Raw genomic sequence first — 20,399 nt, 5'->3', positions numbered from 1 at the left:
TGAAGGCGCCGGTGGGGCCGTCGATCGTGGCGGATTGCGAGCACCTGCTGGGCCCCATGTACACCCGCCTGCTGTTCCGGGCGTGGCAGGTGCGTGCCTGGGGCAAGGGCTCCTGCCTGAGGCAGCCAGGACTGGAGGCCGTCTCCCTCCTCCCTGCCTGCCGTGATCCGCCAGTACTGCCTCCTGCAGGCCAACAACACCATCAGCGGCATGGCTCCCATCATCGCCACTCTGAGGTTTGAGTGGCGCCCCTTCGGTTGGCCTCACCGCGTCGCACCAGCTGCAGCCTTCCGCGCCCAGAGGCTGTGCAGGTTGGGCAGCCCAGCCTGCCTGACCGTTTGCCTGCCCGCCTGACTAGTCCCTGCTGCCGATTATCTCACCCTGCCAGTCCCATGGGTGCGCCTGGTGCCGCGTGCTGCAGGCACCTGCTCAATGTGTTGAGCTCTTTTGCCTCGAGTATGGACGCTCACCATATCACACATGTGGCACTGCTGGCGCAGCACAGCCAGCAGGTAGCTGGCGGTACCATAGCAGCCCCGACCAGCGCAATCCCCTGCAGAACTTGCGCGATTGCCCTCCGAAGAGGCCTCTTCCACCCTGACCCGCTCCCTGACTGCCAGCATGTGCGGCTGCTGTTCCCTGCCATGCCGTGCAGGTGAGCCGCGTGAGCCGCCAGCTGGGCGAGTGCCTCCGCGGCATGCAGGCCATGGTGCAGGGCCGGCTGGCGCCAGAGAGGTGGGAGCAGGCGAAGGGCTCTGTGGTGGCCTGCGCCCAGCAGCTGCGCTTGTGCTCGGCGCCAGCACCAGGAAGAGCGAGAGATCCCCAGAGCTCCCTCACCGTAGCGTGCTCGCGGCTCCTGGGCAACCCATCCACCCGTGCCGCATGAGCTCCCTGCCTGCCTGCCTGCCTGCCTGCGTGCCTTCCATGACCTGCAGCGTGGCCGAGGCAGCCGCCTCCCTGCAGACACACGTGGAGCGATTGTTCCTGCTCGCCCTGCTACGCGGCGCAGGCGGCCTGGCGGCGGAGGCTGAGGGGGGCGGGGGAGGCGCGGGCTCAGAGGGGCCCGCCTTCCTGGCCATGCTGTTTTCGCTGGGCTGGGCGGTGAGCTGGCGGGTGTGGTGTTGAGAGCCAGTGCCGCCATTGCATCCCGGGGCCCCAGGAAGGGAGGTCTCCCCAAGGGCGTACCCATCCACTCCAGCCTGGCACCCCGCCGCACCCTGCTGCTTCCCATGGAGCCTGCAGGTCAGGCGGCTGGCGCTGGCGCTGGCTCGCGCCTTCTACGGCCCAGGCTCCCGCCACGAGCGGGTGCTGGAGGCGGCGCTGGGGGATGAGCGGCGCTGGTCTGTGGACGACCGGCTGCTGGCGGCGGCGCAGGCGGTGATGGGGCTGGCCATGGTGGCGGGGCCACAGGGCGGAGGCTGATGCACCTTCACCGGGCAAGCAGGCCGATGCTGGCAGGCACTGGGCAGCACGACAGAGAAGGCAGTGGGTTGAGCGTCGGCAGGCCAGCGCTCCTTGCTGGGGGAGGGCTCCCGGACCCTGGTCGCCATCTGCAGCGCTTGTAATGTAAAGTTACAACACGTAGCGCTCGCCTTGCAAGAGGAGGCAGCGCTCAATAATCGCTAGCTGCGTAGGTGGGGAATGAAAGCCTGGGCTGAAAACGAAAGAAACAAGAGAGGTGGTTAGAAGGGTGGCTATGCTAGCGCTGCTGCTATGAAAAACTGCAAGGTAAGGGAGCTAGTCAACTTGAAACATGGGCAAAAATTGAAGCATAACTTCTCACACGAAATGCTTCATGCAGAAGGTGATGAGGTCACGCGTGGAGCCCCAGCGCGAGGCAGCAGGGCGACCCGCCTTCTGGCGGGCCGGCACAGCGAGGGGAGGGGGCGTGGTGGTGCGGTGCAAGTGCAGTTTATATCGGGGATCGTTGCGGTGTGCATGCCGCCTTTTGGCAGCTGCTACTTGCGCCTTTCTGGCAGCGGCGGCTCAGGCCCTGCGCGCGGCGGTGCTGAGCCAGGAGAGCGCCTGTGCCAGCGCGGGGTGCACGGGCGCTGGGCGCTCGAGCGGCGAGGCTGCAGTGTCGGCCAGGCAGCTGTCGCAGGTGCTGCCCAGGCTGCCGCCGTGCACCTCCATCGCCTCCGGGCGCTGCACATTGGCGGGCTGCAGGCTGGCCAGCACGTGGGGCGGCATCTCGGGCGGAGGCAGCAGGCGACGCCTGCGCAGCGGCGGCGGCGCGGTGGGTGCCACCATCGCCGCAGGCGAGCCGGGCGCCTGGGGCAGCGCTGGCGGCAGCGGCACGGCCGCCAGGCTCTGCACCATGGGCACCTCCTCCAAAGCGCTGGTCAGCAGCACGTCCAGGAGGGTGCCGCCGGCGGAGGCGGCCCGCGCGGCGCGCGGGGCGGCGGGAGCGTCGCGGTGGGCGCGCCCAAAGGAGTGCTCGTCGGAGGGATGCAACCAGGCCGCAGGACATCTACAAAGGGGCATTAGAACAGGCCGAGGTCGATGGGAGAGGAGCAGCTGCCCAACACAGCAAACTGTGCCAGCGTTTTTGCAGCAGCCCCCAGCTGTCCCCAAGGCTGCCTGCTCACCGCCAGGGGCGTCACTGGGGGCAGCTCCTCGTGCTGGGCGCCATTCAGGCCTGCAGCGTTGAGTGTTTTAACTTGAGGGAAGTGGGAGCCTCGTCAGGTAGCTCCAGGCAGCTCCCCCACCACAGGCAGGCGCGGGCAGCTCCCTCAGCAGTCCTGGGCAGCCTTGGGAGCAGTCTTGGGCGGCAAACGTAGCAGCCCTGGAGCACCCTCACCTGCCAGACCCGCGGGCAGCTCGCAGCAGAGGGACGAGGCGGGAGTCAGCATGCTGGAGAGTGCAGGGAGAGAGGAGGGGAGTTTGGCGATGTGTCCACAGGCCCCAAGTACCAACTCACAACACGCGCCCGGGTGGCGGCAAAAAGAAAGCACCGGCAGGTTGCAAGGCCGGCGTTTGAGCCGGGATCACCACCCTGGGCCCGTCCTGGATTCGCCCTTTCACCCCTGCCCTCTAAAACCTTTCCAAAGCACCTCCCATCCAGTGACGATCTCCCCTCGAGGGAGGCAGCGGCGCGCTGTGCGCGGTCGACGTGTTTGCCGGCGGCGGCAGTCGTGCAGGAACTGCTTGGTCCCAGCCCACGGCTTGTTCTTCCGTTCTTTCAAGGTTGCTTTTTAAATCGTTGATCACCTACAAGGTAATTCGAGGCCTGGACTGCAACCTTCCCGCGGTGACAGCCCAGCGGCATGGGCCGCAAGGCGCAACCGGAGGGGGCGCTCCATCTAATGGACGCTGCTTCGCAGCGGGCGGGAGAAAGGGAACAGTACTGAATGTCGCAGCGGCACAGCAGGACAGAAAGCATTGCTGGGGGGGCAAGGTGAACGGGCAGCATGCAAGATTATAATTGCTTCATTGGTTGAAAATTTATACAGCAGGCGGGTGGGCTGCGGAGTTGCTCATCTGTTGTTCATCTATCTATCTGCTTCGGCTGCTCTGCTGCAGCGCTCATGCGCCGGCTCAGCGCCTCTGCCTCATGCGCGGCAGGGCAGGCAGCAGTAGGGGCCCAGGCGCCAGCCCAGCCTCTTCAGGCACTTCATCTCAAAGGCGGTGGCCTGCACCAGATGGATGCGTCTTCTCAGCTTCTCAGTCATGCAAGCGCCAGCTTGGTAGAGAGCTGCTGTTCCCAGGCCTGCCGTGCAGCCTACACCCCGAGCCCAAGTACCCTGCCGTTCACATCCTGGCCGCATGCAGGCCAGCCTGGCGGCCCCGCCCGCTCACCTCCTCCGAGGGAATGTGGGTGCGGTTGATGGCAGTGAGCATGTTGGACAGCAGGAAGCTGTACTTGGGGCCCTCACACATCTGCAGGGCATGGCAGGCGGGAAGGGGAATGCCAGCCATGGGCTCGCATGTGGCCCAGACACGCCACCAGCACGCCAGGCAGGGGTTGCAGGGCAGCCTTGCGGCCCGGGTGCCAGAAGCGGCAGGGTACAGGGGCAAGGGTCTGGGGCGGCAGCCGCGCAAGGCCAAGCAAGGACAGCAGCAAGGCAGGCAGGCAGGCAGGCAGGCTCTCATGGGGTTGTAAGCAGCACCACACACCTTGAGCCCCAGGTACACACAGGTGCAGAGGATGGACAGCAGCGAGTCATTGCCCGCCCGCGCATGCATCATTGGTTCCTGAAGAGGCGGGTCAGCGGGGCAGGGTGGGGCAGGGTGTTGGAAGCAGAGCAGGGGGGGAGTGCGTGCGGGGGTTGAGGGGACTGGCAGAGGGCCTGGCGCCAGCCCGCGGTGTGCCAATGCCAAGGCCCATGCATAGCTACGGGGCACATGCGGGGATCCGCCCGCCCCGTGACCTGCAGCCAGCCCAGGCCCCAGCACCAGTCAGCAGGCACCAGGACTGCTCACCAGCTTGCCGCTGGGGGCGGGGTGCCAGGAGAAGAAGCCTGCCGCCACCGCCTCCTCGGCCAGCCCCTCGCAGCCGGCCAGCAGGCGCTGGAAGTAGGAAGCACCCAGGGCGACCGCGGCGGGCGGCATCTCGTAGCTCTCAAACAGTGGCAGCAGCACGCAGCTGGGGTGCACGGGGCTGAAGTGCACGCCGCCTGCGCAGGCGTGGCGGGCAGGCGGGGGGCCAGCATGTGTCTGCAGACCCAGCCGGGGCGTGCCGCATGCGACTTCCAGGATCGACAGCAATGAAGAGAGGCGCTCGGACGCGGTCGTGTGGGCTTTGCAAGCCTGCGCCGCGTGGCGCACCAGGCTGCAAGCAGTCCCGCGGGGCTGGGGCTCACCTGGCAGCGGCAGGTGCTGCAGGCAGGCGTTGGCTGCTGCCAGCTCAGCAAGGAACTCAGGGGACACCAGCTGCCGAGGCGCCTGCACCAGCTCCTCATCCGGCTGGCTGCCGGGCGCTGCCGCGGCACCCTCGCCTGCGACGTGCGCCGCGGCGCCTAACGTGGCTTGAGGCTGGGGCGGCGCGGCCAGGCCGCTGATCTCAGCATCGCTGGCCCCGCTGCCCAGCACATTGGGGGCCTGCAGCACTGACTGCGACTCGGCGCTGTCCCAGCCGCCCTCCTTGCCGCCGCCGCCGTCGCCTGCCGCTTCTGGCGCTGCCGCTGCCGGCGAAGTGCTCATGTCCAGCCTCGTGCACTCGCTCTCCACCGATCCAGCCCGCCAGAGGAAGATCTTGGAGCTGCAGGAAGCGAAGTGGAGAGGGGCACGTAAGAGGCGCACGTCCTGTGGCCACAGGGGCTGTGGGTGGCTCCCAGCCCTGGTGCTGCCCACCCAGGCCACCCACCGCTTGGGCTGCTGCTCGCAGGCCGGGCTGGAGCGCTTGGTGGAGGGGCGGTCTCGACTGCTGGAGTGAGGCGTGGGGGGCAGCGTCTGCATTCTCCTGGAGCTGGGTGAGTAGCAGGAATGGAGGAACAAACCTTGGCTCCCATGCTAGCCCTCCTGTGCAAACCCAGCCTGCAGGAGGAAGGGGCGGCCCCATGCGGGAAGGCCAACGAGGACTGATGAGTTCCCATCCTGCAGCATTGACGGCCACAGCAGCGCTCCTCTGTTGGGCCAGAGGGAGGTGGGACAAACCTTGGACGGTGGGGACGCTGCCGCTGCCGCTGGTGGCCGCCCTGCCGCTACTTGCCGCCGTCCATACCCTTGGCTCAATGTTTCATGCAGTCCTTGCCTGCTGGATCAATGGCATGCTTTAAATCGACTCAATTTTCATATTCACAGCTACATTCACGTCCAGGCGTGAGGCTCTGAAAGCGCTTGCCAGGGCGCTCTCGACGCCCGCTGCCGTGCCTCAGCTCGGTGCCTCTCCTGCTCCTTCGGCGGCATCGAGGTTGCCGCTCTGCTGATAGATCCACTCGAAGTGCTCCTCTGACATCCAGTGGGCTGCAGACATTAAGGCAGGAGGAGGGTCAGGCTGGCAGCAGCTTGCCGCCACCAGCGCGGGGCAGCTGCGGGCTGGGCAGCCCACCTGGCAGCGCGTTGTTGCTGAAGAGGGAGCAGCCCTCCAGCTCGTCGTCCTTGTGCTCCTTCAGCTCTGACAGCAGCACGGGCTCTGTGGGGTAGCAAGCAGGGCACGGGGGCAGCAGCCAGCCTCCTCACGTGTTGCAGGCGGCGGCAGAGGCCAGGTGGCAGCAAGCCAGGCCCCCAACGGTGGCGCAGCCCGCCCTCCACTCACTGTCAAAGTGCTCTTCCAGCTTCAGGTCAAAGGCCAGGAAGCCCTTGTTCTTCTCGTCCTCTGGGTCGGGGTATGCGGCCCTGGCTACAGAATAGAGCGCATACACGCCCGCGGCGCTTGCCTTGCCCGACTGCCAGAACAGCACCTCGTCGCCGACCTGCGGTGGGGCGTGGGGGCAGGGAGGGCACATAGGAAGATGAGCGGGCATGCGCAGGGCGTGTGGAGCTAGGGGCTGTGGCGTACGAGCAGCGCAAGGGCTTGGCGACGCGCCTCCGCCCCACCTGCATCGTCTCTATGACTTTCTTGGCGCCGTAGTGGTGTAGGCCGGTGATGGGCAGGGTGTTGTTGGGTGCCTGATCAAAGTCCGACACAGCCAGGACATCAACCTGCGGGGAGGGAGTGCACGCGGGTGCAGGGCGGGTATTGGTGGCAAGGCATGGGGAAGTGGCGGCGGGCCCGGGTGGGCTGCTAGCAGTCCACGACCAGGGCCCCGCCCACCTGCCGCTTGATCAAGAAGTAGAGGAGGCCGCCAGGCTGGCGCACAGGCGCCTCCATCGCCTTGCTCTCCTTCTTGCGCTTGGGCTGCGCGCCGGTGGCGTCGCCGCCGGCCGCGCGCTGCAGGCGCCCAGGCACACGACACGCACCGCTGGCAGACATGGGGCAGTCAATGGTCAGGGATACATCAGCGCAATGAACGCAGCTTCGGCTCAAAGGGCAGGCCGCACGGGGATCCGCGCAGCGCAGCGGCTGCGGCGGGCGGTGGCGGCGGTGGGTGGCGGCGGCAGAGCTCCAAGCGCGAGCGGCAGACCTTGGGCGCCATTCTTTGGATTCCTTTGAGCAGGCCGACTGCAGCGGTTGACTGGGAGCCTGCGGCAGCCATGCATGCATGTCAGTCGCCATCGGCTGCCATTCGCCCCAATGGGCTAGTGGGCGGGATACAGAGTGCTAAGATCGCTGACAGAGCGCGATTCAGGGCCGATCCTGGACCGGCGAGGAAAGCAAGCGTGCGGCAGTGCACTCAATTGCCCGATGCCCTCACCTGGGCCACTTGTGATCAATAGGCAGCAAAACAATGAGATGCAAACTAATCGATTCCAAGGCGGCCAGCTTCCACATCTCAACTGTCCATCAACAGAACTTTGTTGCTTTTATGAAGTAACAGCATTAGGTGCAACACAGCTGGATCAGGAAGCTCTCGACGGCTTGGCCGCGCCCCTGCCCCGCCGCGGTTGGTGCCGTGGCCGCTCTGGCGCCGCTGCCTTGCCGCCGGCGCCGCCGCTCGCTGCGTCGGCGCTCTCCGTCCGCTCCGATGACGCTTCCCCTGAGCTGTCCTCTTCCTCTTCCTCGCTGCTGCTCGCCTCATCATCTGAGCTGTTCCCTCCAGAGCTCTGTGGCACCTCCTCTTCCGTCGTTTCCTCTTCGTCCTCCACCTCTGCCTGCTGCTGCCGCGTGCGGCCGCGCGCAGGCTGCTGGCGGCGACCCTCCTGCTGAGCGGCGAGCCCTCCACCGCGCCCTCTCCCGCCGCTGGCTGGAGTGACGGCGCGCTTGCTGCGGCCGCGGGCACGGCCTCCTGGTCCCGCCTGCGCCGCCACCGCCACCGCCTTGCTCCCTTCCGCATCAGCTCCCTCGCTGGCGCCGCTGCCATCGCTGCCGCGCGCGTCTGCAGCCTCTGCAGCCTGCTTCTTCTTCTCCTCCTCCTCGGCCTCCTTCTGCTGCAGCTGCTCCACCACCTCCCCCACCGCCGGATCCGGGATCAGCATGCCCACCAGGCGCAGCGGGTGTTCTCCGGTGGTGGCGATGCGCAGAACCCGCATGCGCCGCTCTGACGACTTGACATGGCGCACCATGGCTTGCTGCACGCAGGCAGGCAGGCAGGCAGGGGCCGGGCAAAGGTCGAGGTCAGGATGAGGTGCGGACAGGCGCCGCGTGGCGCGCCTGGGCGGCTGGGTGTGATCGCAGCTGGCGCACAGCCCGACCATCCCTGGCAGGCTGGCTTCGTGCCCTTGCCAGCCGCAAGGCCTTCCTGCGCCGCTCCCATGTATGCTACATTATGCCCACTCCTCTCAAGGCCCTGCCCCGCCCTGACAAGCCCCCCCCCCGCCCTCCCTCCCGCACACCTGCACGACGCCCCAGCTGTGCATGACAGCACCCCCGAGGATGTGCAGCCGCTTCTTGCGCAGCACACCCGCCTTCTTGCCCTCCTTGGGCGCCGCGCCCGCCGCCTCATACGCCTTGTTCCACAGCGGCCGGCAGGCGGCCGGCTCCAGCGGCTGGTAGCGTGCCTTGAGCTCCTGCGCAAGGGAGGGATGGAGGGCGGGCGGTGTGGGGGGTGATGCACGTAGGCATGTAAGTGTGTGTGGCCCCCTGGTGTATGTTTGCAGGGAGCTGGGGTTGTGCCAGGGTGTGTGTGCAGGTTGCCTCCCGCACAAGCAAAGGCAGGCCAGGGGCGTGCCTGCAGGCTCATGATCTGGCGGCCCCGCCCTGTGGCGGGCCGGTAGATGGTGAAGGTGGGCGGCTGGGAGCCCGTCACTTGCAGCGCCAGCATCACGTGCACCTGAAGGAGTCGCGAGGTCAGGGGTAGTGGGGGAGGAGCAAATCCGGGGCTTTCCAGAGCTGAATACGCACGCTACAGGCTGCGAGCCGCAAGCTAGAACTTGCGATCAAGCCGCCGAGCCCAGCCTGCAGGCCTCTGTGCCAGTCCCACCTGCCGGTTGATGCCCTCCTGGCGAGCTCGGTAGAAGCCGCTCTCCCAACGCCGCTTGCCGCCCGCTCGCGCGGGGGTGGCGTCTGCGTAGCGGCCAATGGGAGCAGCAGTTGTATGAGCCGCGCAGGTCTGCTGAGAGAGAGATGCAAGCTGAGTGAGGCGCAGCAGAACAATCAGGCCAGCTCCTCCTCCTGGGCTCACCTGCTGCCTCCACCACCTCCACCTCTGCGTCGTCAGAGCCCTGCTTCTTGCCAGTGGCCTTGGCGTCGCCCTCGCTGTCAGACAGAGTAAGGTCAATCATGTCTGCATCAGCCTGCTGCTCCTCCTGCTTTGCCGCCGACTTTGCTGCTGCCGCTGGGGGCGCCTCCTCGCCAGCAGCTGTGCCGTTTGATCTCCTGCGCTTGGCCGGAGACCTCTCAGCCTCCGCTGCCGCAGGCTCTGTTGCTTCCTGCTTGCCCGGCCGCCGCTGGCGCTTCTTGCGACGCATTGCAGCTGACTCAGGCTTGGCCGCCTCCCCCTTCTCTGGCTCCTGCTTGACAGCCGCACCAGCCCCTCCAGGAGAAGCCTCCCTCTTCTGCTCATCCTCGTCCGGTTGCTGTTGCTTGGACGGCAGCGAGCCGCCGCTAGGCTGCTGGCTCCTCTCCAACTCCTCCTGCTGCTGCTCCTGCCTCACACCCTCTTGCTGCTCCTGCTGCTCCTCCTCTTCCTTCAGCTGCTGCTGCTGCTGCTGCTGCTGCTCGCCATCGCCTGCATCTGGCGGCGCAGGGATGGATGCCACCACGGCGGGCACGGCGGCGCCGCTGCCGGGCGCCGCCAGCCCGGCCTCTGCCAGCGCCAGCGCCTGCCGGTGCTCCTCCAGCTTCTGCTCGGCATCCTGCCAGGGCAGGCCGCGGTCCAGCTCCACCTCGTACATCACTGCGCAGGTCAAGCGCCACGTCAACAGTGCCACGTCAGCAGTGCCATGTCAGCAACGCCACAGCAGCGAGGGCACCGTCAGGTCCAGACTGCACACGCCGAGTGCCACCGCAAACAGGACCCCCCCACCCCGCTCTGTGCAGCCCCCCACCCCGCCTGTGCAGCGACACGGGGCGACCCAGAGCGGCGGCGCAGCCCCCACCTGTGGTGGCGCCCGTGGTGGCGTCGCGGTGCAGCACACGCGGCTCCCCCACCAGGCTCACGCCGTGGGCCTTGATGTCAACAATGCCCTCGTCTGTTGGAGGAGGGGAAGGGCACAGGGCAGCGGCGGGGAGGTTGATGGGAACAGGTACAAATGCTGGGTGGGCCCGCCAGGTGGGGCAGTCCTGCACAATACTGCTTCTGCTTGCTTTAGGCTGCCAGCCAGCACTGCAAGCAGCCAACAACCGCGGCCAAGCACACCCACAACGCCGTCCCCACAAGAACCCAAACAAAGCGCCTCCCGGCGCTTCCGCTGCGCCAGCTGCCGCCTCACCCAGGGCGCCCTCCCTCCGCGCCTTGTCCATCAGCGCCTCCAGGGTGACCTGGTAGAAGTCGAAGATGGTCTGCTGGGCCACAGGCTCCAGGCCCAGCAGCCTGCACAGGTGGGCAGGTGTGGGGCAAAGGGGAGATTCGGAAGGTGTTGGGTGGACGTCGGGTGGGGCGCGGCAGGCTGGGGCTCTCGAGCACCCGAGCCAGCAGGGCCCTGCTTCTGTAGAAGTACAGAAGCCTCCAAGTCTTCCCAGCTGAGGAGGCCAGCCAGCCAGCCAGCCAGCCAGCCAGCCAGCCACCAGCCAGCCAGCCCCATAATCACCTGTTGAGGAAGCGCGGCACATCTGCCATGTCCTTCTCGTCGATACGCCCCACGCTGGACGGCGCGCCATCGGGGCGGCTCAGGTACTCGTTGATGTGGGAGGCTGCGGGGGCAGGGCAGGCCGGGCAGGCAGCAGGAAAGAAGGGGTAGCGGGTGTGAGTGGGCGAACGACTACAAAGGCTGCCCAGCAGGCGCAGGCTGACAAACCTGGCGCTGGATGCAGGGCGCTGAATGCAGGAGGAGGCGCAGGCAATCGGTGGTGCGCAGGCGAGGCGGCGGAGCGCACCCGAGACCACCGCCTTGTTGTGGCGGATGATGCCCACATTCAGCAGCAGCGCCCGCGCCTTGCCCAGGAACACGCCCAGAGACAGCGGCGGGGCCTCGCCGGAGGGGCCTGCGGCGGGGGAAGCAGCGCCGCCACGCATGGAACAATACGGTTCTGAAGCGCTCGCAGGGCAGGTGAGGCGAGCAGGTCCAGCACATAGGCGGGCCGGGCCCCACGCAGCCCTTGCCGCCCATCACCGCCGCGCACACACCGCCACGCGCGCACCGGGGCGGCAGGGCTGCGGCAGTGCCAGCAGGGACCGCGACTCCAGCATGATGGCGCGGTACATCTCCCGCAGCGCGCGCTGCCCCCACACGCTCTCGTAGTTGAAGGCGCTCAGGCTGGGGCCCGCGCGGCGGTCGCCCTGCGCGGATGTGCAAGGGAGGGGAGGCAGGGCGAAGTAGATGGCGGGAGTGAAGGAATCGAGCGGTGTGGGAGGGAGGCTGGCGGCTGCGGGCCCGGCAAAACCAAGCTCAGAGCACCCAGGCGTCATGTGCCCAGTCTAGGCTTCACCCTCCTTCCCATCCAAAACCCTCCCGCACCTGCGTCAGCGCGCCCAGGCTCTCCAGCCGCCGCGCCACCGCCGCCGCAAAGCGCCGCTCGCCGCCCAGGGGCGTGAAGATGAGGCGGTACTGCGGGCCGTGCGCCTGGTTGGCGCGGTGGGTGCGCCCGAACTGCTGGATGGCCTTGTCGGCTGCAGGGTGGGAGCCGGGAGCGGGAGGGCAGGCAGGCAGGCAGGCTGGTGAAGCCAAGGTTCAGGAGAGCAACCGGGAAAGAGACGCCAACCTGTCAGCACCGCGCCGGGCAGACATCCTCGCACGCCCGGCTTGACCGCTGCCCCACCCTGCCTGCTGTCCGCCACCCACTCTGCACACAAACACACACACACACACACAGCCGCCGCTGCTCACCAGACCAGGGCAGCTCCAGGGTGAGGTGCACGCGGCGGCGCTGGTTGGCGGCGCGCAGGTCGGCGTGCAGCGAGATGCCCGCCGAGGCGGCCTCCGAGATGATGGCAATCAGCTTCTGGCCCCCCAGGAACAGCTCCCGCTCGTGCACGTTGATCATCTCGAGGGTGGCGCCTGCGGGGGTGTGAGTGTGTGGAGGGAACAGTGCGTGAGGGAGGGAGGGAGGGAGGAGGGCTGGGAGGGTCGAGATGTGGCTCAGCCTGGCCGGCCGCCTGGCTGCTGCAGCAGAAGGCTGCATGCTGCAGGGCTGCGCTGGCCAGGTCCACGGCGGCATGCGTGGAGGTGCTGTGCCCTGCGGGCGCACCTGCCGACACGCCCGAGGCGTTGCGCGGCTCATACACCACGCCGCCGCTGGACTTGCTGCGCACAAGGCGCCCCTTGCGACCCGTCATCTCAGCCACCTGCACGGCGCCATGAGGCACACACTGGGAGTTGGGGGTGGATCGCCGGGAGGGCAGCTGCAGTGCAGCGCTGCAGCCGCTGCCGCTGCGACGCACGGCATGTGGCATGCAGCAACAGCGAGGTGTGGGCTGCACCCCATTGCTGTGGCGGGCACGCACCTTGGCCGGGCCTCCCAGCTGGTCTATCAATGTGTCCAGCGGGTTGCTGGGCAGCTCCAGCTGCAGCCAGGGCGGCCAGCAGGCCATTAGCAGCGAGGTGAGGCGGGGCTGGGGTGCCTGCCAGACTCCCCCCTCGCCCTCTCCCTCACGCCCCACCCATCCTCAAGCTGCTCGCCAGCGCCGCTTGTAAAGCTTGCTGCAGCCCCAGCCCAGCCCCCACCTGCTGCACCGCCGCCATCACCACCGCCTTGCGCTTCAGCGCCGCCTGGTATGCCGCCGCCGCCTGCTCGAGCCGCGCCGCCTTCAGCTCGGCCGCCATGCGCCGCTGCTGCCTCCGCTGCAGGCGGTGGCGGGTGGATGCGCGGCAGCGGCAAGAGGGGGCAGGTGGGTGGCACGTACCAGCCGCACAGCAGGAGCTACAGAATCAGGGCGGGACGCGCGAGTATGCAGCGGTACGCAGCGGTACGCAGCGGTACGCAGCAGCCGAGCTGGCAGCAAGGCCGGCCCACCTGCTCCTTCTGCTGCATGTTGAGCGCCTCGTCCTCGCTGCCGCTGCTGCCGCTGCTGCTGGAGGAGGTGGCAGAGGCGCGCTTGGCGATGGGATCATACTCCTCGCCGCTGTCGTCATCCCCGCTGCCACCGCTGCCGCCCTCCCTCCTCCCGCCACGCCGCCTGCCCCGCTCGTTGGGCCGCCGCTGGCCCCGCCGGCCCTTGCCGCCGCTGCCGCTGGCCTCCCCCTCGGTGCCCACGCCGCCGTTGGCGTCTGCTGAGCTGGCGCCAGAGGTGGGCTGGCCCGAGCGGCGGCCCCCGGCGGTCTCGGTGTCCTCCCCATCCAGCACCACCTCCATGCTGCCATCCTCCTCTCCCTCCTGCTCCCCCTCGACGCCAGAATCGGAGGCAGAGGAGGAGCCGCCGGAATCGTCGTCCCCCGAGGAGCTGTCCCCGATGTCCTCTGCAGGGCAGGCAGGTGTGTGCGGCAGGCAGGGCAGGCACTTGCAGCCGAGCGCCCGCCAAACCGCAGCCAAAGCCGTCCAGCCATCAGCCGCTGCTTTCCCTCCCCTGCTATCCCCTGGATCCCCAGGCAACAGGCCTCCCGCGGCCCTCCATTCCCCAACACCGCTCCTCGCTCACCCGACTCTGACCATTCTCTGTACCGCACAGCCCTCGCCTTGGCCCCGCGGTACACCTGGTCCCGCCCCTCCAGCGCATTCCGTGCCACCGCCTCTGCCACCGCAGCCACCTGAAAGTCCTCGTCGCTGTCGCTGTCTGCGGGGTCATGCCAGCGGTGTGTGTGTGAGGAAGGATCGGCGGGAGGGAGCAGGTGGCCAGGGCGCCGTGCAGGAGACAGGGCATGTGAGCTGGGAAGCAGGCGTTGAGGAATGGGGCCGCCCCGACCCAAGCCGTGCCGGCCCCCACAGCTGATCCGCTGATCCCGCTGATCCCGGTGTCGCTGCCCCGCTCACCCGCCTCATCCTCCTCTGCGTTGGGGTCTCGCGGCAGCGGGTAGTAATTCTCCACCAGGCGGATGAGGAGCTCCTTGGGGCCTGCGGGAGATGTTGAGTGACGAGAACGGGCATGGGTGGAATGTGAAGGTAGGCAGCAGACAGGCTGGGAAAATGGGGAGGGGTGGGCAGGGAGCAGCAGGGTTGGGAAAGGTGTGCCGCCAGGCCAGCACAGCGAGCCCTAGCGGCCTGTCGCAGAGGCAGCACCGGGCAAAGGCCACTCTGGGCATCAAACCAGAGTTTGAGCTGGGCCCAGAAGGGTCTCACCCGACACGAAATCGTCGAGCTCCTCTCCCCTGTCCGCCACCACATCCGCGGTGCGCGCCTCTCCTGTTGACTGCAGCCCGATGACGGCGCACTTGCCGTTGGCCACCGCTGCCTGCGCCATGCGCACCACAGCGGGCACCTGCAGGGGGGGCGGTGGCGGTGGCGGTGCCATTCAGCGGCAGCAGCACGACGTGAAGCGAGTGGGTGGAGACAAAGGCAGGCAAGCAGAGCAACAGCGCAGCAGGCAGCAGCTGACGCCGCCTCTCTTGCCCCCGCCACACACCTTGGCTGCCATGGTCATGTGGCGGAAGAAGGCCTGGTGTCCCGCCCAGAAGCTGCGCCACGTCATGCTGCGGTGGTCGCCGCCGCGCCGCCGCCCGCCCTCCCCTGTCGTCGTGCCTGCAGGACGACACCCACACGCGTGCCTGGCTCGCGTGGCGGCAGGCCGTCGGGGCGGCGCAGCCCAGCAAGCAGCCCGCCAGCCTGCAGCTGCTCCCGCCGGATGATGCCCCCGGGAGCCTGCCTCGCAAGCCCAGCACCAGCTGGTGGCAGCCAGGCTCGCCCTGCAGGCCAAGCCGGCCAAGGCACGCACCTGAGGGCGCGGCGCCGCCGTCCCCGGCCGCCGCCGCCGCCAGCTCTTCGGCGTACAGAAACTCCCGGAACAGCTGGTTCCAGGTGGCTGCCGCCGCGGTGTACTGGCTGGCAATGGGCTCCTCCAGCGGCGCCTCCACAGTCTCAAACTCCGCGCCTGTGCGCGACAGCGAGGCGGCGGTTGCGGTGAGCAGGGGCGGGCGGCGCAGCGCGGCCCGGTGCGGCGCGGCGCGCCGCAGAGCGGCCGCTCAAGCCCAGCCAGGCAGGCCAGCCAGCCCAGCCAGCCAAACCAGCCCGCACAGCCAGCCAGGCAGCATTTTTGGGGCAGGCCGGCGCATCTCACCCGCGAAGCTGAGCGTGCGGCACACATACATGCCCTGCGCCTTCATGTCCATAGCCACCAGCTCCAGCGCAGCCATGCTGCCGCCGCCGGAGCCGCCCTTGCCCTGCAGGGCGCGCGTGCCGGCGCTTGTGGCGGGGACAGGGGTGCCGGGGCCAGCCAGGGGAGAGGGGCGCGCTGCTGCGCACACGTGCCTGAACGGGGCATCGCGCTTTGGGCCCGCATCTGGCCCGCGGCGCGCCACGCAAGCGAGCCCCCCAAGCCGCACCCGCAGCCGCACCCGCACCTGTACCGCATCCAGGAACCTCGGGAAGTCCCGGAAGGCGGGGTTGCCCTCCCCCCACAGCCCCAGCCGCACCATGTAGCCCATGTTGCGAGGCTCTGCGGGGAGGAAAGCGGGGAGGGGGCCAAGGAGCAAGGCGAGCGCACAGGCGTCGTGGGTCGGGCATGCGCATACACACCTGCAACGCACCATGCACGCAGTCGCTGGCCTGCCCCTCCTCCACCTGGCTGCCTCCCGCGCAGCACAGATCCCAGCGGGCGGCTGGGCGACGCGTCTGCGTCTGCGGCGGCGGCATCGGCGGCATCGGCGGCGTCGGCAGCGGCCATGGCTCACCCGAGGCGCCCGTGGCGGAGCAGTAGACGACGCGGGCCATGGGAAGCTGCAGCTGCAGCTCCCGCACCTTGAGGCCGACCTGTGTGGCGCGCAGCCCCGCCTCGGGCACAAGGTTCTTGGCCTTGTGGCCTGCACAGGAGGCAGGGGCGGGGGTGGGGCGCAAGGGCAGCAGGCGGCAGGGTGATGGGCTGGCTCACGGGCAAGTGCCTCCCTGGGCCTGTGGAGCATCAGCAGCCCCCAAACCGATCCAAAGATCCAAGCGCAGCATGGCGGCGCAGGCAGGCTGCCCGCCGGTCTGCCCACGGCGCGGCCTCGCTCACTCTCGTCAAACACGATCAGGCCATCAAAGTCCTTGCCGCACCACTCGATCAGCTGCTTGAACCGGGTGTGGCCGCGGTCTGCGGCAGGCGGGGCGCACACGCAGATGCAGATGCTTGCATCCGTCAGCATCTGCAGCCTTGGGGGCAGATGCAGCGTACATGCCCATGCAGGCTGCCTGGGATGCGCAGCGCACGGGCTGCCTGGAGGTGCGCCTCACCTGAGGAGGAGATGAGAGAGGAGTAAGTGAGGAAGATGACTCCCTCCTTGACCCCAATCTTGTGCCCCGCCAGCTTGCCATACGGCAGCTTGTTGAGCGCATGCAGCGGCAGGTGCTCAGCTGCACGGCAAGGGAGGCGAGGCGAAGGCGGCGACGGGCTATACCTCAGCATGCCGGCTCAACCGGAGCAGTGCACGGTGCAAGGGCTGTGCGCTCGCCAGATTCAGGTGGCGAGGTGGCGGAGGCAGCAGCAGCGGGTGCGGCTGGCCGGCGGCGGCACCCCTACCTCCCACATCGTTCAGGTCCCGCTGTGTGTCGATCTTGAGGTCAGAACCCACAGACAGCCACAGGTGCTTGTGCCGCCCCTGCTGCCAGTTCTCCAGGATCAGGCCCGCGATGGTGCGCCCCTTGCCCACGCCCGCGCCGTCGCCTGCAGCACAAAGAGGCCGCGGCACGCCATGAGCAACCAGCCGCCGCAGGCGCAGGTGACATGGCAAGCTGGTGTGGGGCACGGGTCGTGCATGAGGGTCCTGGCGCGCCTATCAACACAGCCACCGCCCCAACCCAGGCTGGGCAACCTACCGATGAAGAAGCCGCCGCGGCTGCCATCTGGCAGCATCTGCAGGTGCCGCTGGCACGCGTACACCACGCTCTCCAGCTGCAGCGCCGACAGCGAATCGACCAACGCCTTGTACGCCTGCAGCGCGGGCCGATGCACAACAACGCACAATCCACGTCGGGCGGGCTGGGCAAGCAGCGAGCGGGGCATGCTGGTTGGGGCGGCAGAGCGGCAGCCATCATGCCAAAGCAAGGCCAAGACCTGCTCTCGCTCCGCTGCTTCTCCCGCCACAGGCCACCGAATACAGCAGAACCAGACCTTGAGGTGGTAGGTGATGTCTGGAGGCTCCACCGCTGCCAGGCTCGCCGTCTCCACCACCGCATCGGGGTGCGGGCGGCCAAAGGACAGCTTGGCGGGCTTGTACTCCTGCAGGACCAGCGCCAGCAAGCATGGAGCCCGCCTCGCTGCGTGCCGCGCCATCCAGAAGGTTCGCCTTCTGCTGCCTGCCCAATCACCAGCGCCATCTGACCCTAGCCACCCCCCTACCACCCACACTCTCAGCTCAGCCGCGGTCCCCTCACCCACCATGAATGTGTCCCGGACCTCGCTGTCATCAGCATCGTCCTCCTCCTCGGGGCTGGGCTCGTTCGTGAGCGGCAGGAAGTGGCCCATCTGCCCCGCCCCCGCTCCGCCAGCAGCCATCGACGACTGCAAGGTGGCACGGGGCCAGGGGCAGAACGCACGCCGTGAGCAAGCGGTGGTGCACCGGGCTGGGGCCGGCAGCAGCAGCAGGTGGAACCAGAGGCGGTGCGGAGGAACAGGCACAGGGCGGCAGCAGCAGGGGCAGGACGAAGCTGGCATGCGGTTGTCTGGCATCGAAGCGGGCAGCTCGGCCAGCCAGCACACCCACCATGGCCTTGGCGTGCTTCTCCTGTATCTGCCTCAGCAGCTCCAGCTGCTGCTGCTGCAGCACAGCTGCTGCTGCTGCCGCCGCCGGCTGCGCGTCCTGCTTCTGGTGGTGCTGCTGCAGCAGCTGCTGCATTTGCGTCAGGCCCGACCCAGAAGCCGAGTGCGGCAGCGCGGGGCGCAGCCTGCAGCGCAGCAGCTGCGGTGGAGGAGCCCTGCACAGCAGCAGTACAGGACAGGGCAGCGTGGCTGTGAGAAATCTACAGCTGCTGCATCCGAGATGATCAGCGCGCAGCCTCCTGCAACCAGCACCGACCTGCGCTGCTCCTCCCGCCTGGGGCGCGGCTTGGGCCGAGGCCGCCGCCGCCGCCAGCTGTATGGCTGCCAGCTGCGTGGCGGCTGCCCGCTGCTGCTGCTGCTGCCGCGCCGCCTCCTCCGCCTGCATCATCTGCCGCGCCTGGAACCGCAGCGTCGTCTCCTGCTGCGGAGCCAGGTTGATGGACTGCCGAGACTTGCAGTGCGGGCAGTTGTACATCTTGAACATCAGCAGCTGGTCCAGGAAGTTGGCCGGCACTGCAGCACACGTCACAGAACACGCCCGCCACGTGTCACGCACCAGCAGAGTCGGGGGCATGTGAAGCACGGTTGGGAAAGGCAAGGAGACTGGTAGCAAAGGCGGGTGAAACAGGCTCTGTTGGTAGCGCCAGCATGTGTGCTGTGCCCAGGAATTGCGCGGTATGCATGTGCTGCTGCGTGTTCCCAGACACCGGGACGCACCATCCCCAAATGCTCACCATTGACTATCTTCAAGCAGGACCCGCACTGCACCTGCAGCACAGTCCCCGACGGTGGGTTGCTCATGGCTCCCCGACTTGCGGGTTGCTGCCTGCCTCTTGGTGCCGGAACAACGCCGAGGATCCCCCCCTGTAAGGCGTGAGTGGTAGCAAGGAACAGGTGTCGGAAAAAGAAAAGCACCAGCTGTTTGCCGCCCTTGTCAGCGTCCTCGCCCTGCGCCGCCGCCCTGCGCCGCCGCCGTCACCGCCCAACAGCCAGTGCAGCTGCCTCCGCCGGTGCCGGGCAACTCAAGCGCCTATGCCACCGCTCCTGATGCTGCTGATGTAAGGCCACCTGCCTGAGGCTCGTGCCGTGGCGCTAGGAGGTGCGTGCAGACGTCATGAGTGACACCGCCGCACGGCTGTCTTCAGGGAGCGAGATGCAAGCTGGTGGGGGTCTTCTGAATTCCTCCGGCTGGCTTTGCTGGCCGCCCAACCCAGCCGCAAGTTTGGATGCGCCACCACAGACAGGGAGCAGCGCCCAGGAGCTGCCAATGAACCACGCAATCTGGTGCGCCTGCATCGATGCCAGAGGGTTCTCACCAGAGGGGCACTCGTGCTGATCTGGCACATCCCCTCCTCGCAGCCTAGTTATATAGATTATAGGCACATCTCGCTTCCCTCCACCGCCTGGCGCCGAGCCCAGCCGAGTCCCCCCGCCTTCCCATCCTTCCCATGTGATCAAGGCCAGGAAACTTGAGGCTGCCTCTATTCTATGGCGCAGGTCTCTGCGGGCCAGGCCGTGGCTGACCTCCCCGTCAACGAGCCCCGTCCCACACACAGCAGGAGGCTGCCATCCGGGCGGCGGAGCGGGTGGAGGCAGGCGGCGCTTTGAAGCTGCAGCTGGGACAGCACAGCAGGGCCTCCTTGGAACTGCTCGACCGCTGCACAATGAGACGCTGCCGGCATGCGTGGAGCAGCTGGAGCTGGAAAATGGAGGCACCAGCCTGCAGCTGCTCCTACCTGTCCTGCTACAACGTGGCTACCGAGGTACCTGCCTGGGCGCCAGCTGCCAGCGGTGTAGCGCCTGCAGGGCGGCAAGGTACTGCGCCTGCTTCCATGTTGACTGGCGTGCCGGCCACAAGTAAGTGTGCAAGGCGCTAGCGGCAGCTCGACAGGCCGAGCGTAGGCAGGACAGAAAAGGAACGGCGCCGCGTGCACCTGTATCCATCAATGTATGCTTGACTCCGTTGTTTGCTGCGTGCTTGACATTGTTTAGCGCATTGTGTGTGAGATCAATGATAAGAGCGCAGAGAAGAGGAAGGGCGGCGGCGGATCCGGCCACCTGCCCCGCCTGTACCTCGCTGGGTGTGGCCAAGTCCAAGACTGCCTGTTTTGCAGCAAGCGGCTTGAGCTATCATCCTGGTTGACGTCAGCTTTAGGCATCAACCCACTTGGGCCTACCACACCCATGCCTGCGAAGACGAGGTGCTACTGGGCCGATCTGCCGCCCGATCTGGTGCAGCTAATCGCTGGAGAGGTGGGAGATGCTGACAGGTGAAGAGCACGCCCGCAACAGGGGACCTTGGCAGCATCCGAGCTGTTGGAGCTGCCGCTCTGACGTCCGCCCACTGCGCCAGGCGGTGAACCGCTCGCATTGGTGGCAGCCTGCTGTTAGCGCACACACTTTCCTTCTCCAAACATGCTGCAGGCAGGCGCTGGTCCGCACCTGCGCTGCCTGGTGCACCGCCATCGAGGCCGTGCCCGACCTGTGGCCCACCGCTGT

The 20,399-nt window shown here is 67.8% G+C and overlaps 2 protein-coding genes across 2 annotated transcripts; both read right to left on the bottom strand.

Moving 5' to 3' along the window:
* Positions 1-5,812: 5,812 nt before the first annotated feature.
* CHLNCDRAFT_137727 (hypothetical protein) lies at positions 5,813-7,016 on the bottom strand (the record flags this gene model as incomplete). The annotated part of the gene is made up of 6 exons (XM_005851074.1): positions 5,813-5,904; positions 5,990-6,073; positions 6,197-6,353; positions 6,478-6,582; positions 6,695-6,811; positions 7,005-7,016. The coding sequence occupies 6 exons, from the start codon at positions 7,014-7,016 to the stop codon at positions 5,813-5,815; spliced, it is 567 nt and encodes a 188-aa protein (XP_005851136.1).
* Positions 7,017-7,380: 364 nt separating this feature from the next.
* On the bottom strand, positions 7,381-18,701 carry CHLNCDRAFT_137726 (hypothetical protein; the record flags this gene model as incomplete). The annotated part of the gene is made up of 33 exons (XM_005851073.1): positions 7,381-8,049; positions 8,314-8,487; positions 8,727-8,750; positions 8,901-8,983; positions 9,102-9,815; positions 10,018-10,110; positions 10,351-10,451; positions 10,669-10,771; positions 10,955-11,062; positions 11,219-11,357; positions 11,536-11,687; positions 11,905-12,075; positions 12,266-12,362; positions 12,522-12,581; positions 12,742-12,858; positions 13,031-13,473; positions 13,653-13,787; positions 13,985-14,065; positions 14,291-14,429; positions 14,574-14,689; positions 14,883-15,038; positions 15,225-15,327; positions 15,490-15,602; positions 15,838-15,966; positions 16,158-16,235; positions 16,376-16,495; positions 16,662-16,805; positions 16,958-17,072; positions 17,253-17,360; positions 17,520-17,642; positions 17,845-18,039; positions 18,157-18,413; positions 18,635-18,701. 33 exons carry the CDS (start codon positions 18,699-18,701, stop codon positions 7,381-7,383), a joined length of 5,427 nt encoding a protein of 1,808 aa, XP_005851135.1.
* Positions 18,702-20,399: the final 1,698 nt, after the last annotated feature.

This window comes from Chlorella variabilis, assembly GCF_000147415.1.
Source record: "Chlorella variabilis unplaced genomic scaffold CHLNCscaffold_2, whole genome shotgun sequence".
NCBI lineage: Eukaryota > Viridiplantae > Chlorophyta > Trebouxiophyceae > Chlorellales > Chlorellaceae > Chlorella > Chlorella variabilis.
Note: the sequence above shows the minus strand (reverse complement) of the source record. Positions and strands in the feature narration are given on the sequence as shown.